The following is a 17983-nucleotide window of genomic DNA, read 5'->3' as shown; positions in this document are numbered from 1 at the left end:
TAAATAAACCCTTTCCTCCCCAACTTGCTTCTTGTCATGATGTTTGTGCAGGAATAGAAACCCTGACTAAGACACTATCATTTGTGATTTTCAGTTGCCACTATTTGAATACTTCAAATCCCAACAAAGGAAGCAGAAAGGGAATTGAACCCAGGTCCTCATGCTTACAAAGCAAGCACTTTACCAACTGAGCCATTCCTGCAATCCCCTTTAAAAAACAAATTTTGTTTTGTTTTTTGAGTTAGGGTCTCTATTATGTATCCCTGGCTATCCTGGAACTCACAGAGATCCACCTGCCTGCCTCTGAGTGCTAGGATTAAAGATCTGCACTGCCACACCCAGACTCTCCTTTAAAATTTTAATAGGACTTTAACAACAAAAATAATCAAATTAAACATCAGATGGGCCAAATACATATATATCCTTTGCAACAGTTTTTTAACTTTTTAATAACTTAAAAAGTTAAATTTTTTTGTCTATTGAACCCAGGTCCTCTGGAAGAGCAGTCAGTCTCTTAACTGCTATACCATTTTTCGCTTTTTGAATTGTAGTCAAAAGAACATTTAGCATCCTAACCATTTTTTTGAGTTCATAGTATTTATTAAGTACATTCACGTTGTTAGAACCAATTTCAAGAATACAGTTTTGCTCTTTGAAAAACAGGTGATCCGGTAGATATCAGAGAGAGGAGAGGCTAAAAGAATGAGAAGTTAGAGGTCTTTTTAAGTCTTTAGACCTAGACAGCCAGATTATCAACCTGAAATTGCATCCCTACATCTGTGTCATGCTTTATTGATAAATGTGAGGCTAAGGATGCAGCTCTCTTAGTAGAGTACTTGCCTTGCATGTACAAAGCCCTGGGTTTGATCCCCAGTCCCATATAATCCAGGTATGGTTGCACATACCTGTAATCCCAGCACTTGGGAGCTAGAAGCAGGAGAGAAGTTCAAGGTCATCCTTGGCTCAGCTTGCAACTGGAATACATGAGATCCTGTCTTTTATATGTTTGTGTCTGTCTGTCTGCCTGTCCTTGAGTGCACATGTATAAGCAAAAGCTCATACCTCACAATATAAATTACACGAGAAATGAAAACTAAAGAAAGGGTATGCAAGTAAACATAGGTGATGTATGTTTTATGAAAAAAAAATCAAGAAATACTCATTTTATTGTAGTAAAAATCTTAATGACTTAAAAAGTAACCATAATGCAATGAGATCATGATCTTTCTTTCTAAATGTTTATTTTATACTTTTATAATGAATATTTGCATAGTAAGAAATAAGTTTATATCTATAGAATTTTATTGGTTCAGTTCTGGAACCCCAACAATATATATTATCCTCCAATTAACAGAGTATATCCTGGGAAATGAAGTTTATGCTGTGGAATTACCCATGCTACTCTTTTGTCACTGGTTTTCTTGTTTGCTTGTTTGGGGGTTTGTGGGTGTTTTGTTTTGTTTTGTTTTGTTCATTTTCCCTAAATCAGGGTTTCTCTGTATAGCCCTAGCTAAACTGGAAGTCACTCTGTAGACCAGTTTGGCCCTGAGCTCAGAGATCCACCTGCCTGTCTCTCGAGCACTGGGATAAAGGGGTGTGCCACCATGCCTGGTGGTTCTTAAAACCGTAGGTGCATGGCTTTAGAGTTGACTTATATTTGGTGTTAGATACTGCATCAACTTCAGCCTACCAGTCTCTCAAGTTCTCAGAAAGACACCCTTCCTGAGCTAAGCCATCTACCCCTAGAGAGCACTAACCTGCCCTTCTGCACTGTTGACAGGAGAACCACACAGACTGGCCTCTGGATCCACTGCAGCTTTTACAGCTCATAGGCATCAAATGAGTGTCGGTTATTATTAAGTATTTCCCTGGGGAAACTTTTATTCTTTTATCTTAACACATTATCTGCCTAATTCTCTGTATCTTCATATGCAGAGCTCAAAGGTAGAATTTGCTTTCAACTGTGAGTTTGTTCCTGTTGAGTTCCATGAAATCCGACAAGTGAAAGCCAGTTTTAAGAAGCTGATGAGAGCTTGTATCCCGAGTACCATCCCTACAGACTCGGAAGTGACATTTCTGAAGGCCCTGGGAGATTCTGAGTGGTTCCCACAGGTAACATCAGGGAAAATTGTTGTGTAACTCAGAGAACACCCCAAAGTGAATACCTTGTCTGAAAAGCCTGTTTTCTTCCCTCTCTTTCTCCTCTCCTTGTCATGTGACCTCTGTAAAGGCCTATGTGTGAGGAGAGAAATCTTGGTTACCTGGGGTTCTTTCTGTATAATAGAATGTGCCGTGTCATGTAGAGATTTTTTTTTTGATGTTCAAGAAAGTCAGTCATGTGTTTTCATAGGATCTGCTGTGCTGTCATTAGGTCCACAAGGACCGGGACAGAAGGTGATTTCTGCTTGACTGCACATGCCTTCCCCTAACTCTCTCACCTCCTCCCCTTTTCTCACTTCTGCCTTTTCTATGTCTCTAGATTATAGATTCACCCACACACTAGCCATCAAATACTAGATACTTCAAACCTGCCTCAGATCTGGGAAAACTAGATATCCATCATCGTTTAGTCAAATCATTCCGGAGATATTTCTAATTGAACTTTCATTAAGAAATTAAGTGAAATGTGGTTTGCCAACACATATATGCCTACATTTCTTCCAAACCACAGAAAGAAAACTATTACTTGCACATTGTAGACAGTAATGCCAATTTGGCAGAAAGCATCACCTCTTCAGTGTAAGCTGCTGTGTCTGTGCTCATATTCCTTCTACACAGTGGGAAACTCTAGTTCCTCTGATGTCTAGTTTCAGTTTTTCTCCAAGTATCCTGCCTACCTGATCCTCCCAGTACTGGAGATCAGTCCCAGGGCTCCATGCATACTTAACAGACATTTGTCTCTGAGTTACTGCTCTAGTTCCCCCAACTCCCTACCTAGTCCTGCTCTGTCACACAAGAGTTATTTCTCATAGTCAGTGAAGTAAATAGTAAAGACACCAAGGGCAGTGAGTACTGTCAAGGCACTTAAACTATAGAGAACCATATCCACATGTACACTGTTATAAACTTGTTATCAGGATATGTTCACTACCCTAAGGCAGTCCTGAGTGTCCATGGAAGTTCACTGCTGCTTTGCTCTGTCCCAGCTCCGAGTCCCAGCTTCCATATACATTTCTGATACATTCTGCTCCTTGCTAGACAGTGGACCTGGACCAGAAATTAAATGCTACAGATAGTACTTCTCTCTAACTTGTGTTAGCAGCATGTTCCCCCCAGAATACTCAGGCTGATAGCTGTGTGGGAGGAAAGAAATGAGTACCCTTCTCTATGCCTTGCTCCTGTCTTTAAAATAGCCCAGGTCTGTTTGAAATGTGGATTTTACATCAAAGATGGGTTTTTTACTGTATATTATACCATATCCTGCTCAAAGTATTTTTAAAACCCAAATTTGGGACGTTTGGTTTTGAAATCTGTACTGTTTATACTCCCTAACAAATTATTCAGTGTAGATTTTTAAGTCATTTGGCCTAGAGTTAAAAATTAAACTGAGGCACCAGGTATGGTGATGCAAGCCTTTAATCCCAGCACTTGGGAGACAGGGGCAGTCAGATCTCTGAGTTCAAGACCAGCCAGGGCTACACAGAGAAACTTTATCTTGGAAAAAAAAAAATTTTAAAAAAATAAAATAAAATAAAGGAGAAGGAGGAAGAAGAAGAGGAAAAGTAGAAGGACGTTGTTAAGCTGTGGAGATAGCTCAGCCATTAAAGGTTAGACTTACAACCAAAAAGTTGAGCACACACTGAAGTTTCTTCCTGGGCAATATACAATATAAGTAAATAAGAGTGTCTTTTTAACACAGTTTGCTTACTCTAAAGTCTGTCCTTGTAAAAGTGTAAGTGCAATGTTTATAGCATATTCCCAGTATTATACAGCCATCACACTAGTTTGAGAAAACATTCAGTCTCTAAAACAGAGATTATTGTCATGGAAAAATAAACCTAAAGTTCTGTAACAAAGACCAATTAGAAACTCTATCTTTTCCACTTCATAACATTATTGCTTTTCTACTTCAAGGAAATTGTACACTGCCATTTTATTTGTATTATATTTCATTTAATACCTTGGATCTTTGTTTATTAGCACTTACTATACCTAATATGACATTCAGATGTAAATATGGTATATTATCATATCCACACTTTGTTACTTATTATTTCTCTCCTGCTTTGCTAATTCCTTCTCTCTTCCCTTCTGTGAGCCCCCTTCTATTAGGGTTGCATGGTAAGGGCTTATTTACAAGGCTATGGGAACCTTACCAAAGATTGCTCCACTGAAGAAAATGTCTCTTCCTCCCCCCGGTCCCCATTAATCACCTACAGCTCTTCAGTGAGGGGTGGGGCCTCATGAGATCTTCCTCCCTCTGGGATAGTATGTTGATAGGCCCAGTCATGTGCAGATATTATGTAGGTAAGCACAGCTGCTGTGAATTCACGAGTATAGCAACCATGTCATTTCCAGAAGACAGGATTCCATGACATTCAGTCTCTCCTCTCCGTTCAGGACCTCACATTCTTTCTGTTTCCACTTCCATGATATTCCCAGTGCCTTGGAGGTATGATACAGATGTTCCATTTAGGGCTGAACATTCCAGTCAATTATTCTCATCACTTTTGCCAATTAAGTCCCTAGAGTTAACGCTGCCAACTACAAAAAGAAGCTTCCTGACCAAAGCTGATAGGCAAGAGCATAATTACTTAGAAGGTAGTTTGGCAAATATATCATGGTTACTTAGAAAAACAATAGTAGTTAGTAACCCTCTCACTAGGACCTATGACCTCCCCGCCAGCCATGAATTCCCCCCTGTGGAGCAGGCCTCAAATCCAGTCAGGGGCAGTTGTTTACCACTCTAATGGAATTGCCACTATTGTGCCAAGGGGAATATCTTGCCTGTCCAGTTGGTAGTATTACACACAGAAACTATGACTGACTAAGACTATAAAGGATAACATTCCCCAACCTGCATAGCACTTTCAAGTAGTATGAGTGCTAGCCAGGAGAAAAGAAGTTCCCAGCTCAGGTCCTGCTTGATTTCTCAGTGTTCTATAACCAGAGAAGTTAGTGTCTTCAGCAGCAGGATCTGACACATATTTAAATATATCTGCCTGGACTAGAGAAATGGCTTAGTAGTTTAAAGCATGTCCTATTCTTACAGAGAGCCCTGGCATCCCCTTTGCATGATTTACAGCTGCCCATGAATCCAACTCCAAGAGCTCTGACACTTTTGTCCTGCACAGAAACCTGCATGCATGTGGCAGGCACACATGCAACACATAAATGTATTTACAAATAATAAAATAATATTTTGCAAATAAAGAGTTTTAAAGATGGCAGTTAAGAACACTCGCAACTCTTACAGAGGCCCCACATGGTCTTACAGCATTTGTGAGACTTTTAATGCTATCAGAAGTAAACTATCCAGTGTATTAAAATACGTAAGTCTGAACCATTCAGAATACAAGAGAATGTTGTAAAGATACCATTGTCAAGCTGTTCCTTGAAAACAAGAATGTTTGGGGAAGATAGAAATCATTAATAATACAAAGGAGCTTTGTTTAGTCAGTGGTCATAGCTCATATGCAGAGTAATCAAAATAATAAAGAAGCAACAGTATGGAGCTGGAGAGATAACTCAGTGGCTAAAATCTGCCTGTTCTTTCAGAGGACCTCAGTTCAAATCCCAGCAAACACATGACAGCTAAAAACCATCTATTATTCCAGTTCCAAAGAATCCAGCAGCCTCTTCTGGCCTCCATAGACACCAGGCACACAAGTGGTAAACAGAAATAAATTTAAAAAAAAACCCACACACATAAAATAAAATTAAATAATAAAAAAGAAAGATGTGATCAGTAGCCTCACTGGCCACGGCTCTTCCCTAGGACTATCCGAAACATGAGAATCATAACTTCAGTTATTATTTTCATCTATCAATTATTTGAAAAGCAGTTAGGGGAGTTGTTGTGCCTTTGGTGCCCATGAAGTAGATTCATTGATACTAAGAAATATATTTCCATATTGGTCTTATATCTCCACTCCTCTGAAAAATATAAACCAGAAACTACTGTTTTACCTCTGAAATTGTGATATTTGTAAGATTTTAAAGTGCTTTGAAAAAACAGCAAGAAGTGTTAGAGCAGACACTGTAAATCTAAAATTATTTTGAGGAAGTCAATGAATAGGCAATGAGGAAGGCACTTATGCACAGGCCTAGTGACCTGAATTTAGCCCGACCCTTCAAGGTAACAAGAACTGGCTCCCAAAAATCGTCCTCTGACACATGCCACAGCATAGAACACACATGCCTACACTTACATACATACACTCATAAAATAAATGAGTGAGTGAATGTCTCACCCCATTATGTATTATGCAAAATTTAATAAGTCTAAAAAGTAAAATTCCCAAATTAAAAAAAAAAAGACAAAGTGCTTGCTCTAATTGTAGCCTTCTTTTCTCTCTCAGCTTCACAGGATATTGCAGCTGGCTGTGGTTGTGTCAGAAGTACTTGAGAATGGGTCTTCAGTTTGGGTGTGTTTAGAAGAAGGCTGGGACATCACTACACAAGTAAAGTATTCCACATGGTTTTCGATATTTTTTTTAAGATTTATTTGAGTACATTGTAGCTGTCTTCAGACACATTAGAAGAGGACAGCAGATCTTATTACAGGTAGTTGTGAGCCACCATGTGGTTGCTGGGAATTGAATTCAGAACCACTGGAAGAGCAGTCAGTGCTCTTAACCACTGAGCCATCTCTCCAGACCGGTTTTCAATATTCTATATTTGTATTTCAATGTACCTTTGGGGTTGTTTTATTTAATAACTAATGTGTGTATAGACAGAGAAAGACTCCCCCGCTACCCAGCCCCTCACAAGCTGTCCAACAGTCCTGCCCTTTCATAGATCATGGTCAGCTGTCAGACCTTCCCCTTGTTCAGGTGTACCATACAGGCTTGCAGCTAGAGCCCTTGACCAACAAGATGAAAGTGGACCTCCCTTCCTGGCTTTCCCAGCCTTTCTCTAGCTTTCTCTAAGCCTGTGTTTACTCCAGAGTGAAGAACAAAATCTGTGTTAATGTCAACAACATTAAGACATTAACCTAGCCCTGCCATAGAGTAGGACTGATTACCTAGTATCATAGTCAGCAGCTAGCCAGTTAGGGATTAAAATCTTAATTCTCTGAAAGAAAACATGTAGCAAAAGTGAATTTGGGGTTTTGTTTTTACTGAAAAGGTTTTAAAATATATTTGATTAGTGGTCCTAGTCAATATATTTGCCTATCAGGTAACATTGCTTGTGAATTAGCTGTCATCAAAAAGAAGTGCAACAGGACTGTTAGGTCTGAAATTAATGAGGTGTCCATCTGCTCTTACTCTAGGTGACATCCCTGGTACAGCTGCTCAGTGATCCCTTCTACAGGACAATTGAAGGCTTCCGGATGCTGGTCGAAAAGGAATGGCTCTCTTTTGGCCATAAGTTCAGCCAGCGCAGCAGCTTGGCCCTTAACTCTCAGGGCAGTGGCTTTGCTCCCATCTTCTTGCAATTCCTAGACTGTGTGCACCAGGTAAGTGCAGCAAGTTTAGAGTGATTTGACATGAAGAAAATGCTGTGCTGGGTACCTGCTACCACAGCTCAGTCATAGGACATGCTGGGAATGGAGGAGAAATCTGCCCAGTTTCTGAAATTAGGAGTATTGAGCTGGCTGTTGAGCTAGTCACCAAGTAAGGAAATGAGCACTCTAAATTACCATCTCCAAAGAAGGGAAGCACGCATGGGCATGGCCCCCAAAGTGTAGACTAAATGGCGAAAGTCTCTGTGTATGACATGCCACACATAGTCTTCCCAGGTTGGGTGGGCTCTACGACTTGCATGGGCACAAGCCTTAGGGCTTTGAGAAACAAATAGGGCCTGCCAGCCAGGCTGACGGGATTGGGATCAGGGAAGTAACCAAACTACAGCTGATAAAGAGGCTGCACTGTGTGTAACCCATCCGATGCAGTGAGGAAAGGTGAGCGCATAGTCCCCAGCTCTCCCATCTTCCTAAATTGGCCCTTAGCTCCCTTGCTGAGGCCTTGCTCAGGATTGGAATGAAGAGGAGGTGGCACGAAGCTTTCACCATGATGGCATAGTTGGCCTAGAAGAGTGGCACTAACACTACAGCCGTGTTTGGTCTGCACCCGGGAGATGAAGGCTCTCTGTAGCACAGCTGCAGTAAGCCTCTGAATGCCTCCTGGGAGGGGAGGTGGGAATGGTTTCAGAATTAAAGGAGGCCTTCTGAAGAGGCCAGACTGGCATGTGATTATAAGAACTTTATTGAACTATCATTTATATACAGATCACAAATTTAAATGTAGGGTTTTTTTTTTTAGGATATTCTCAGAGTTGCAAGGCTATTACCACAGTTTTAGACAGTTTGAACACCCAGCAGGTACTCAGTAGCCATTAGCAGTGACTTTGCATCCCCCTGCCCTGCCACACACATGGGGGCTAGTGGAGGCTATGTCTGTGATATCTCTCTTCTCTTTTTGGAAAAAAGCCCTGTCCCATGGTCTTAGCCCATCTGCCAAGCAACACATGAACAAGTTGTAAAGGAGAGAGTTGACACTTTGAAACTCTTTGCAAGAAATAAAGTCTTCTGGTTTTTTTTTTTCAAAAGGTCAAATTCTTTTTTTTTTTTAATTATTTATTTATCTTATGTATTCTGTAGCTGTGTGCTATACATTGTAGCTGTCTTTAGGCACACCAGAAGAGGGCATCAGATGTCACTACAAATGGTTGTGAGCCACATGATAATGTGGTTGCTAGGAATTGAATTTAGGACCTCTGGAAAAGCAGTCAGTGCTCTTACCCACTGAGCCATCTCTCCAGGCCCTGTATCCTAATTTCAATGGTTGTGACTCATGTGTGTCATAACTAAAACTTACCAAATTGAAGTTTACACTGGAAAATTTAAAGAAACTTTATATAGTGTTTACTCAAATAAGAAAATAAGTGTAACATTTCAGTATGTGGGGTTCCAGAGAAAGGAAACAACAGCAGTCTTTCTGGAAAGACTTGTAAAGCTGGTGGGACCATGCTGGAGAGCATGGTGACCGTCAAGGTCACCAGCATTAGCAGAAACAGCATTAGAAAGGACCTACAGACACTGTCAGTCCCTTCACTAACCAATCGTGTCTGGTATTGCCAAGTTTGACATTTCTCTAAGACAGTTTTCTGAGAAACTAACTCTAGTCTCTTACTCTGAAAAGGGTTTTCATGACAGTCAAGGCAAGGAGGACTCTGGGGTCTGACTGCAGGCATCCAGCTGTCTCCATTTAGCCCCCAGTTCACCTGTATGCACGCTGCTGAGCGTGCTCTGTAGCCTTGACAGACCTGTCAGATTCTGCATCTTCTGCCCCCCAACGCCACTCTCCCTCCAGTCTCCTCTCCAGTACTCTGCCGGGTTGGTGTGGGCTTGTTACACTTTCCCTGTTCCCTTTGGGGTTGTTTGTTTTGGTTCTTTACCTTAAACCTTCTTTACTAGCTAGGCATATGATGTACCATCTGTAATCCCAGCACTCAGAGGGTAGAGGCAGGAGGATTCCCACAAGTTATTCAAACACAGCCTGGTTTACATAGCAAGTTCCAGGACAACCATGGCTAGTGAACTTGTAATTTTAAGAGGGAAAAATTCATTATTTTCCTTTAGTGGAGGAATATTTCAGAAGAATAAGTTTTTGTAGTTGAATTAAGCTTAAATTAAATAAACTGCTAAATGTATTAAATCTTTGTTCATCTTACCAAATTCGGTATAGCTAACCAATGTCTGTGCAAATGTCAGTCATAATTGATGAATATATAAAGCATAATGTCCTCCCATAGGAACATCATTGAACCCCACATACAATAGTCCTTTTTTAGAATGCAGGTCTTCTGTTTTACTATTGGCAGTGAGGCACAAGGGTGCAGTCTGTAGGAGGTAACCTGCAGTCTCTGAGTTCCTCAAGCAAAATTCATCAGTGTGGTTTGAGTACAAATGACTCCCGTAGGCTCTTGGGGAGTGGCACTATTAGGAGGTGTGGCCTTGTTGGAGAAAGTAGACTTTGTCAAATACTCAAGCCAGGGCTAGTGTGACATTCATTTCCTGGTGCCTGCCAATCTGGATGTAAAACTCTCAACTCCTTCTCCAGTACCATGTCTGCCTGCATTCCACCATGCTTCTCACCATGACAATAATGGACAAAACCTCTGAAACTGTAAGTCATCCCCAATTAAATGTTTGCCTTTATAAGAGTTGCCATGGTCTTGGTGTCTCTTCATAGCAATAAGACCCTAAGACAATCAGTTTAACATAAACTACAATGAGGTATAAGTTATATGCCTGCTAGCTTTAGGATCCATTATAATAAAATTTTCAAAATAAATAAAGTTTTCAAAATATGTCTACTAAAGCAACCTGGCATAAAAGTTTAACTTTTTGAAACAGGGTTTTTTTCTCTGCATAGTCCTGTCTGTCCTGGAACTCACTCTGTAGACCAGGTCGCAATCGAACCCACAGAGATCCTCCTGCCTCTGCCTCTGGAGTGCACCATCACATCCTGGCCAAAATCAACTTTTAATGAGAGCTCAATTGTTTGCAGGTAAGAGCTTCATGACCAATGCAGTATGGCATTCAGGATCTAAAGATTGGACTGCTGTATCAGTCCTAGCTGTGTCATGCTAAAAACTTTAAGTGACCTTTTAATTTGTCTGAACCTGCCTTTGACATTAATACCTCATATGCAGTCATCTGAGTATAAACAAGCTGTGACAAAGATCATGTGTGGCCTGAACTGTGATACTCTAGGGACTCTACCACAATAGCTATCAACTTGGATGAAACAAATTCTTTTATCTTGCAGAGAGATTGTTTATAATTTTGAAAATGGGAATCTAAGTATTGTGTAGTTAACAGATAGTGCTTCTGACTCTTGCTGATTTAATTATACAGTAGTGTTTCATCATCTCCTGCACACTGGTTTGAGGCATTAGAAAATGTCTTCTCTGAATGTGTTTCAAGTGAATGCTCCTGACTTTTACCAAATAATTTTAATTAATGCTATCTTTAGACTTTTGGGTACACAAAAGAGAGACAGACCCAACAACACTACAAAAATAAGTTCAAAATTTCACAGTGGCAAGCAAAACCTTCCCTGGATAGAACGTGCTCCCTGCTCATCCCAGAATTAATAACACTGAATACAAAAGGCAATTCATGGACATGTTCCAAGATATGTCTATTAGTATTAACAAAGTTACAAAGAAAACAGATGAAGCACCATTCTTAAATTAGAAATTCCTCATCATATAAAAAGCCGTTGTTTATGCCAGTATACCCAGGTGTCAGATGAAAAGTAATGCTACATCACTGTTTCATAATAGCAACATAGAACATCTGCAGATTTTGTTACTTGTAATAGTAATTGGTCTAACCAAAATGATGTTGTGACAGGATGCTTCCTTTCCTTGAAATAATTGAGCCAAGTATTTTAAAAAGGAAAATATATCCAAAACATAAAAATGAAATTTTCACCTAAGTTTATTTTTAAAACACAATACCAAGGTCAACAAAATGGCTCAGAGGCTAAAAGTGTTTCCCACCAAGCCTGAGAACCTGAGTGTAGTCCCAAGAACCCATATGGTAAGTAAGTACCCACTCCTATATGATGTCTTCTGATTCGACACACAAACACTAGCACAAGTACAACTGTTTTATGGGAGCTCAACAGAGATGACCACTCTAACAACAGTTTGTAGCCAATTGAAAGCCTTTATTCTAGCCTACTGGGACTACACTCAGTCATTCAAAACCTAAGCATAGCCCCAACACTTAGAGCAAGGAGTTTTTATAAGGCAAAAACCACACCCTGGTATCTCATTCAGCAGCTGCAGGGGAGATTTTATGCAAGCAAGCAATTTAAAAGAAGCTAAGATAACCAGTTAGCTGGAAGGGGAGGTTTGCTCAAGCAGGAAGTTTAACATACGCTAAATTAGGTTCTGTGGCATCTTGACCTCAGATTCCTAGAATAGAGTTCGGTAATTTTGATCTCCATCAAGGAGATCAAATTCTAATTAAACCTAAAATGGCCTCATCAAAAATACAAAATGAATGCTGGAGAGATGGCTCAGTGGTTAAGAGCACTGACTGCTCTTCCTGGGGTCCTAAGTTCAGTTCCCAGCAACCACATGGTGACTTACAACCATCTGTAATGAGATTCTGACGCCCTCTTCTGATATGTCTGAAGAGAGCAATGGTGAATACATAACTAAGTAGGAAACTCTACCCTGTCCACCTGCACAAACTTACACATTAAACAGATAACTTCTTTTTAAAAAATAACAAATACAAAACTATAGTACCAAAGGGGAAAATATGTATTTTCATCATGTGTCACGTTGAGAACCTAACAGTGCTGACTGTACCTACAGAGTTTATTCCCATTGTGAACTCACTCTGACCTGATAACGGTGATGTTCCTCCTCACAGTTACTATATGGCAACACTGAAGGTCCTAACCCAAATGCAAAAGCTGTTTTCCCCTTTAAGACCAGTTCCTTCCTTGTAACCTTACATAGGGATCAGTACAGCTGCCCCCAGACATTGGTTATGCTAAAATTCATATATGTATATTGGTAAATAGCTATAACTGATGGCTGCATGGTAGATTCAAGAATGTTGCCCGCTTCCTATACAACTGAAAGCTGTTAAACTTCACATAAATCAAATGGCTTTAAAACAAAGCAATTTTCCATTGTCTTTTAATATCATGAGGTTTAAAGCCTGTGTGAAGGGCTAGCACAGTACAAAATACACTGTTAGTCCTTCCTAAATCTTACTTTGTGTAGTCACAAGTTATTGTCAGCTACTTCTGGTGATTAGCTATCTTAGCCATACCCATAGGCCTCACACAGTGCCTCTGCACATAGATCTCTAGTTTGATATCTGTTAACAGCTGGAAGCAGAATCAGTTTGCTGCAGCTTATTCCCAAGGTGCTAATATTGTCTCTGATTTGAACTGTAAATTTTTATGGGTCTTTTTAAGTTTTACAAAGAACTTAGTGGTACATGGACAAAAAATATGACTATGAATTCATATTTCTCTAAATTCCATTTCATATTCAATTCTTACTTATAAGTGAAGCTGGCAGGTTCTAATCCAGATGGAAAGTAAAACTCAAATGCCTAATGTTCAGTCCTTTAACTCTGTACTTTGAATTTTTAGCAATATGAATACAAAATTATTGTTTAAAGAAAATTCAGATGATACCTCAGAGATACCTACAATTCAGTAGAATTAGTTTTCTGACTGTGACATGCTTATCATTCCAAATATGACATAATACAGGCTTAAGTTGTCTAATACCACATGTGCCTTGATGCCCTGAAAATCTTGTGATCACTAATAAAAAATATTGCTGAAGGCCAAAGATGCTCTTCAGGATCAATAAAAATTGATGTACCCCCTAGCTAGGCTGACCACAAGGCAAAGAAGGGCAAATAGATTATCCATATTAGAAATGAACATCATGATAGTTTATTGCAGTAAACAGTGCACATCTGTGACTTAGCCATTTCATTCTCAGCAGTTCACAAGAGAGATGAAAGCTTCAGTCTACACACACACACTCGCAACAGACATCGTCGTAACTTCTTTACATACAGTTTCCCAGAAACATGGGAAAGCTCCATATCTGCCAACAGGTGAATGAGTAAATTGTGGAGTATTGATACAGTAGAACACTATCTGTAGTAAGAGAATGAACAGGCAACTAAGCAGCATGGATCAACATCAGGTAATTGTGCTTAGTGACATAAGGCAGACAGATTCCATCCATATAAATAAGTGAAATAAGACACAGTCTTGGGGCTAGAGAGATGGCTCAGTGGTTAAGAGCACCAACTGCTCTTCCAGCGGTCCTGAGTTCAATTCCCAGCAACCACATGGTGGCTCAAAACCATCTGTAATGGGATCTGATGCTCTGTTTTGATGTGTCTGAAGACAGCTACAGTGTACTCATATAAATAAAATACATAAATAATTTTTTAAAAAAAGACACAGTCTTTCCTTAGAAAGCTCTGATGCCTGCAACTTCATTTGTAGTAACAAGGAGTAAGTCAATGGTTTCTTGGGGAGTTTTCAAAGTTCTATTCTTCAGCACATTAAATATCAGAATAGTTAGAAAAGGCTTCACACAGGTGTGTGTATGTGACACAGGTGGGTTCTAAAGAGAATAGTCACTGAGAGAAGTGTTAAGGTATCCCTCAAGCGTTTTTGTGGAGTGAATTCTCTTGATAGAGACCTGAACCTTTCTTTCTCTGGAAATGATGACTTGAGGTGGCCTATGACTACTGAATGTTTGTTCCCATTTTTACTGGGGTAGTTTGCCCTTGTAGGCTACTCCATCTGAGCATACTGCAGTTTCTGCCTCCCCAAGACTCTTGGCAGGAAGCCAGGGTCTATCCTCATCTCATCACCGCCTCTGTCTGGCTACACAACTCTGAATCACTGGCTCTTAGATTCTAATTTCATCCAGAATCTTGAACTAGAAAGCTTTGTGTAAATCAGAGAACAGGTCAGGGAGGAAACCTGAAGTCTAAATGCTGCTTGAGAAAGGAACCAGAAGAGCTGGGTGCAGAGGTGTAGATCCATGGTACAGTGCCTGCCCGCTATTGTGCAGGGCCCTGCATTCAATTGCCAGCACCACCAGAAGAGGAAACAAAGGCCAAGTATAGTGGCACACACCTTCAATCTCACAGTCGAGAGCCAGAGGTGGGTAGATCTATGAGTTTGACACCACCCTGCTGTATATTGTAACTGGGACAGCCAGAGCTACAAAGTGATACAAAGTGAGGCCCTGTCTACTCAGCCAAAGAAGAAGGAGGAGGGGGGAGGGAGAGAAGAAGAGGAGGAGGAGGAAGGAAGAAAGAAGAAGGAGGAGGAGGAGGAGGAGGAGGAAAAAGAAGAAGAAAAGAAGAAAAGAAGAAGAAAAAGAAGAAGAAGAAGAAGAAGAAGAAGAAGAAGAAGAAGAAGAAGAAGAAGAAGAAGAAGAAGAAGAAGAAGAAGAAGAAGAAGAAAGAGGAGCAAGCATTTGCGTGAGAATGACTGTTACTACAACATAGTTGGCAGACACTAACAAAGCAATAGGGGGCATTTTCTATTTATTCTCCAGTACAGAAATAAAGAAAGTATTACTAAATCTAATATCTTTTTTTCTTAAGACAAGGTCTCAGGCTGGAGAGAGAGCTCAATGGTCAAGAGCAAGTATTGCTCTTCCTGAGGACCTGAATTCTACTCCCAAACCCACATCAGGTGGCTCACTACTAGCTTGTAATCCTAGCCAGGGGACCACATGCCTCTGACCTCTGTGGGCACTTGCATTCCTGTGTGATACCCTCCCACACATACAAGCATATGATTAAAATAATAGAATTTTTTTAAAGATGGGGTTTCTTTCTTTTTTTTTTTTTTTCGAGACAGGGTTTCTCTGTTTAGCTCTGGCTGTCCTGGAACTCACGCTGTAGACCAGGCTGGCCTTGAACTCAGAAATCCGCCTGCCTCTGCCTCCCAAGTGCTGGGATTAAAGGCATGCGCCACCAACACCCAGCTTAAAGATGGGGTTTCACTATGTAACCCTGACTAGCCAGCAACTCCAAGAGATCCATGTGCCTCCACCTCCCGAGTACTAGGATTAAAGGCATGCACCCCCAAACCAGGCCAGAGGAACTTATTTTAATGTACAGTGATAATGCTATAAAATAATGTTGTCTGACTTGAGTTTTATTTAATTATAACTGTAAACTCCCCAACTATTCTTAGTCTTCCTAATTAGTTGTTTATGTACTATAATCACAGGAAACCCATAGGGTCTAATTCCTAAATTTTCATTAATGAGAAAATTCATGCTACACTAAAGGCTACACATTCTAAAAGGCTACACTTTCCAGTATTCAGAGCATGTCAAGAAAGAGGCACCATTGTATGCAGGCTCACCATGTATACTTCAAATGCTTTTATTTAGCATTACTTAATAAGGTAAACATTTAGTTCAATCAAAAAATTAGGCTGGGTGGTGGTGGCACACACCTTTAATCCCAGCACTTGGGAGGCAGAGGCAGGCGGATTTCTGAGTTCAAGGCCAGCCTAGTCTACAGAGTACCAGGACAGCCAGGGCTACACAGAGAAACCCTGTCTCGAAAAACAACAAAAAAAAAAAAAAAACAAAACAAAAAAAAAGTATTCTGTGTGTGTGGTGTGTGTGTGTGTGTGTGTGTGTGTGAGAGAGAGAGAGAGAGAGAGAGAGAAAGGTTTTTAATAGCTTCATACATGATACTCATGATCTCTTAACTATTATTATACATATATACCTATGTGTGCATACATGTATATGTATAGCTTATTGTGTTCCTTTAATTTTGTTTATATATATATGCATATCAAGGACTGTCACCTTGGGACTTGACAACCTCTGGAGGAGCTCATCCCTGGTTGAGACTGACTCTCCCTCTCCCAGCAGCCACTGTCTCCCTGTAGCTCTTAATCTAGGGGTCCAGCTGTGTGGAGTTCCCATCTGCAGGAGCTTTTCAGCTGATGGTGTCAGCTGCTCTCATTCAGGCGACCATATTCATAGTTCATTTCTCCTGTATATCTAGAGGACACCATGTAGCATAAAGCATCCAGATCTCTGGCTCATTCCATCTCATGAGTCCATTTGTTTGTGTTTTTACACTTTGCCACAAATGAAAAGCCACACGCTATGTTAATTTATATTTGTCAAATTTTTGGCACGTTATAATGTTGTGAATGGAGCCAAACAACACAATTTGGGCCTAAAAGTTTCTGTTGAGTGGTGTTGCTGATCCTAAGCCTCCTCACATGTAAATGGAGAGCAACAAGGCCTGGCTTGTAGTGTTGTAGAAATTACATAAGAAGCCCTAGTCTAGTGCCATACATAGTAGGGACTCAAGAAACCTGCCCCTTCCCATCTCTGTAGTGGTGGAGGTTCAAGCATTTGTCAGATGATGGCCAGAGGTCTCCTGCTTATTTCAGATCAGTATTCCATGGCATGGCTTTAACTCTTCTATTGGAGTCTCACTCTTTCTTTGTTTGTATATTTCAGGTTCACAACCAGTATCCAACTGAGTTTGAATTCAATCTCTATTACCTAAAGTTCTTGGCTTTCCATTATGTGTCTAATCGCTTTAAAACATTTCTCCTGGATTCAGACTATGAAAGACTAGAACATGGTATGTATTTATATGGCCCTGTCCTATCTTTTTTGTTAGTTTTCCATGTTTTTAGTGGAAACTTCAATGATGTAACTGATCCCAAGCTACTGAGTGTAGAGTGGTCAGAATTACTGCCCAGTTCCAGAGAGATGTGCTCTCTTAGCCACTAGTTACAGCAAGTACTCATTCTTGTCCTCCCTTTATAAAGTTAAATATGCTTGCTATTACAACTCTTCAGCTCTGCCATTGTGTAGGAGACGTGTTTAATTCACAGTATTTCCATCTTATCCGCTCTGATAGAAAAGGTCTGTCCATGGTGGCAGTTGGGTGGCAGTTCATGCAAAAGGCTCCAAACCAAACACACACCAAGTAAAATTCTAGTACCCTCTCTGAGCCTCGGCCTTCTCATCTGTAAGGTGGGGACAGTGGTAAGGTACAATAGGGCCATAGTAGCCACAGGAGGAAGGGTATGTGCTATCATGTAATAAACACTTGAGGAATTGTAGACAATACTATCATTACTACAGTTTCTAATAGCTATGTTTGTAAAAAGTAGATTCTGAAAATCTATTAAAGCATTTCCTGGGGAGTTGTTATGAAAATAGGGAAATATCAACAGGGGTTTGTTTTTGTTTGTTTTTTTTTTGTTTTTTGGAGGGGAAACTGGGAAAGGAGAAATTC

General features: G+C 40.2%; 1 protein-coding gene and 1 long non-coding RNA gene across 9 annotated transcripts in view; one reads left to right on the top strand and one right to left on the bottom strand.

The window, feature by feature from the left end:
• Nucleotides 1-4584, bottom strand: part of LOC116102793 — a 20030-nt gene extending 15446 nt beyond the window's left edge. The window contains exon 1 of the long non-coding RNA XR_004123282.1: nucleotides 4374-4584. This is a non-coding gene — a long non-coding RNA (uncharacterized LOC116102793). The remainder of the gene's footprint in view (nucleotides 1-4373) is intronic.
• Nucleotides 1-17983, top strand: part of Sbf2 (SET binding factor 2) — a 330570-nt gene that overhangs the window by 297352 nt on the left and 15235 nt on the right. For all 8 annotated transcript variants that reach the window (XM_031387848.1, XM_031387851.1, XM_031387855.1 and 5 more), the window contains 4 exons: nucleotides 1936-2112; nucleotides 6522-6623; nucleotides 7436-7621; nucleotides 17194-17320. In XM_031387848.1, coding sequence (XP_031243708.1) covers nucleotides 1936-2112; nucleotides 6522-6623; nucleotides 7436-7621; nucleotides 17194-17320 — 592 coding nt within the window. The remainder of the gene's footprint in view (nucleotides 1-1935; nucleotides 2113-6521; nucleotides 6624-7435; nucleotides 7622-17193; nucleotides 17321-17983) is intronic.

Source organism: Mastomys coucha, unplaced genomic scaffold, assembly GCF_008632895.1.
Source record: "Mastomys coucha isolate ucsf_1 unplaced genomic scaffold, UCSF_Mcou_1 pScaffold21, whole genome shotgun sequence".
Classification (NCBI taxonomy): domain Eukaryota; kingdom Metazoa; phylum Chordata; class Mammalia; order Rodentia; family Muridae; genus Mastomys; species Mastomys coucha.
This window is presented reverse-complemented; position numbering and strand designations above follow the sequence as displayed.